The 1468-nt window shown below is 54.1% G+C and overlaps 1 protein-coding gene across 1 annotated transcript; it reads right to left on the bottom strand.

The window, feature by feature from the left end:
• Positions 1–367: 367 nt before the first annotated feature.
• Positions 368–1244, bottom strand: LOC125548140 (uncharacterized). The gene is made up of 2 exons (XM_048711817.2): positions 936–1244; positions 368–847 (listed from the first exon to the last, which is right to left on the bottom strand). Exons 1-2 carry the CDS (start codon positions 1147–1149, stop codon positions 717–719), a joined length of 345 nt encoding a protein of 114 aa, XP_048567774.1. The 5' UTR covers positions 1150–1244; the 3' UTR covers positions 368–716.
• Between the last annotated feature and the right edge of the window lie 224 nt (positions 1245–1468).

Here is a 1468-nt window from a genome sequence, read left to right as displayed (position 1 = left end):
TCGTTGAGTTTCATCATCGAGAAGTGCCTTCATAATATACTCCCTTCATGGCCGGCTTCATCTTAGGCAGCGCTTTCTCGACGGGGTGGACCATTCTTGGGCTTTGGTAACGCTTTCAAGGACGTGTTGTAGTGTGTTAATTCTTTTTCTTTGAATGTGTCTTCTTTAGACTGGCCATATTGTACTTGGAACGGTAGTAAAGTAATTTCATGAACAATTGTAAGTAATTGGTACTCTCTCGACTACATAACGAGTACATAGGAATGAGCGTGCGTACATAGGAATGAATCTGTGATTAAAAAAAATACTACTATACATCGTTTATTGAATAGAAGTTAGTGTGGAGTTTTCGCAGACACGGCCACTATTTATTTATCAACTCATATATCCGGGGATCATTGGCTACAGAACGTACATACATGCCAAAATTTTGCAGCCAGGGTACATGGATTACGATCGAGCTACATATATAGAGGGGCTACGGCGGCTACAATCCAGGGACCAAAATTTTGTAGCCAGCCGTACGTACGCCATGTCCGTGCGAGCACGAAGACATGCATGCATCAACGCTACTACGTAAGCTGCATCCTTCAACCTAGCCTACTACCACGTACACCCATAGCACTACGTACTAACTTACAGTACATCCACACGTACGATATATATATATATAGGAGGGCCGGCCTGTGAGGCCGTACATCGTCTACCTCGCTCGATCATTCGCGCCCGAGATCCTTCTTGACCTCCTCGAGCTTCTTCTCGTCCGGCTCGATCACCACCCCGCCCTCGCCCTCTGCGCGCTCGTTGCCGGAGCCGGTCGCACGGCTCAGCCCGCCCTTCTTACGCCCTGCAGCACGCATGCACAGCAGCACAAGCAGATCAACACAAAGTTAGAGCAACACCACATACGCCAACGCATGAACGCACGCACGTACCTTCCGCCAGGCGCTCCTGCGCCTCGAGGGTCTTGCCGCCGGCGCCGCTCTTGATGACGGTCTCGCCCTCCTCGCGGGCGCGGCGGTCCAGCTCTGCCCGGATCTCCGGGTCCTGCAGCTCCGGCGCCTTCTTCACCTGCTGTGTCCGGTTCTCCGAGTCCTGGATCTCCGGGTCCTGCTGCAGCTCCGGCGCCTTCTTCTCCTGCTGTGCCATTGCTCGCGGTCTCTGCTCGTAACAAGTCTTTGAAGTCTGTCTCCGCTAGCCTGCTGGTATGCTCTGCTTCACCACTGAGCGGAGGCCGCTTATATAGGTGGTGCACGGCGGTGCGGTCCGTGTATACGTGGACGGTGCATGCTGCCGGCCGTGGTGCGCTGTTACCTCGGCCTTTCACCGCGGGCCGGCGTGGCGAACATGCATGGGGCGCGCGCCACGTTTCGATGGGAAGTGATTTCACTGCGAGCACGTAGCGGCTACCGTGGTCAAACGTTGCCGTAAGTTCGTGTGCCGGGAACTTACGTGGAGGCTCCCTTCT

The sequence above is a fragment of the Triticum urartu genome, chromosome 3A, assembly GCF_056163025.1.
Source record: "Triticum urartu cultivar PI428250 chromosome 3A, HENAU_Tu73, whole genome shotgun sequence".
NCBI classification, from domain to species: Eukaryota; Viridiplantae; Streptophyta; class Magnoliopsida; order Poales; family Poaceae; genus Triticum; species Triticum urartu.
Note: the sequence above shows the minus strand (reverse complement) of the source record. Positions and strands in the feature narration are given on the sequence as shown.

Coding starts and splice junctions, on each gene's coding strand:
- LOC125548140 (XM_048711817.2), bottom strand. CDS start 1,149: ATGGCACAGCAGGAGAAGAAGGCGCCGGAGCTGCAGCAGGACCCGGAG. Junction 848..935: donor GCAGGAGCGCCTGGCGGAAG/GTACGTGCGTGC, acceptor TGCGTGCTGCAG/GGCGTAAGAAGGGCGGGCTG.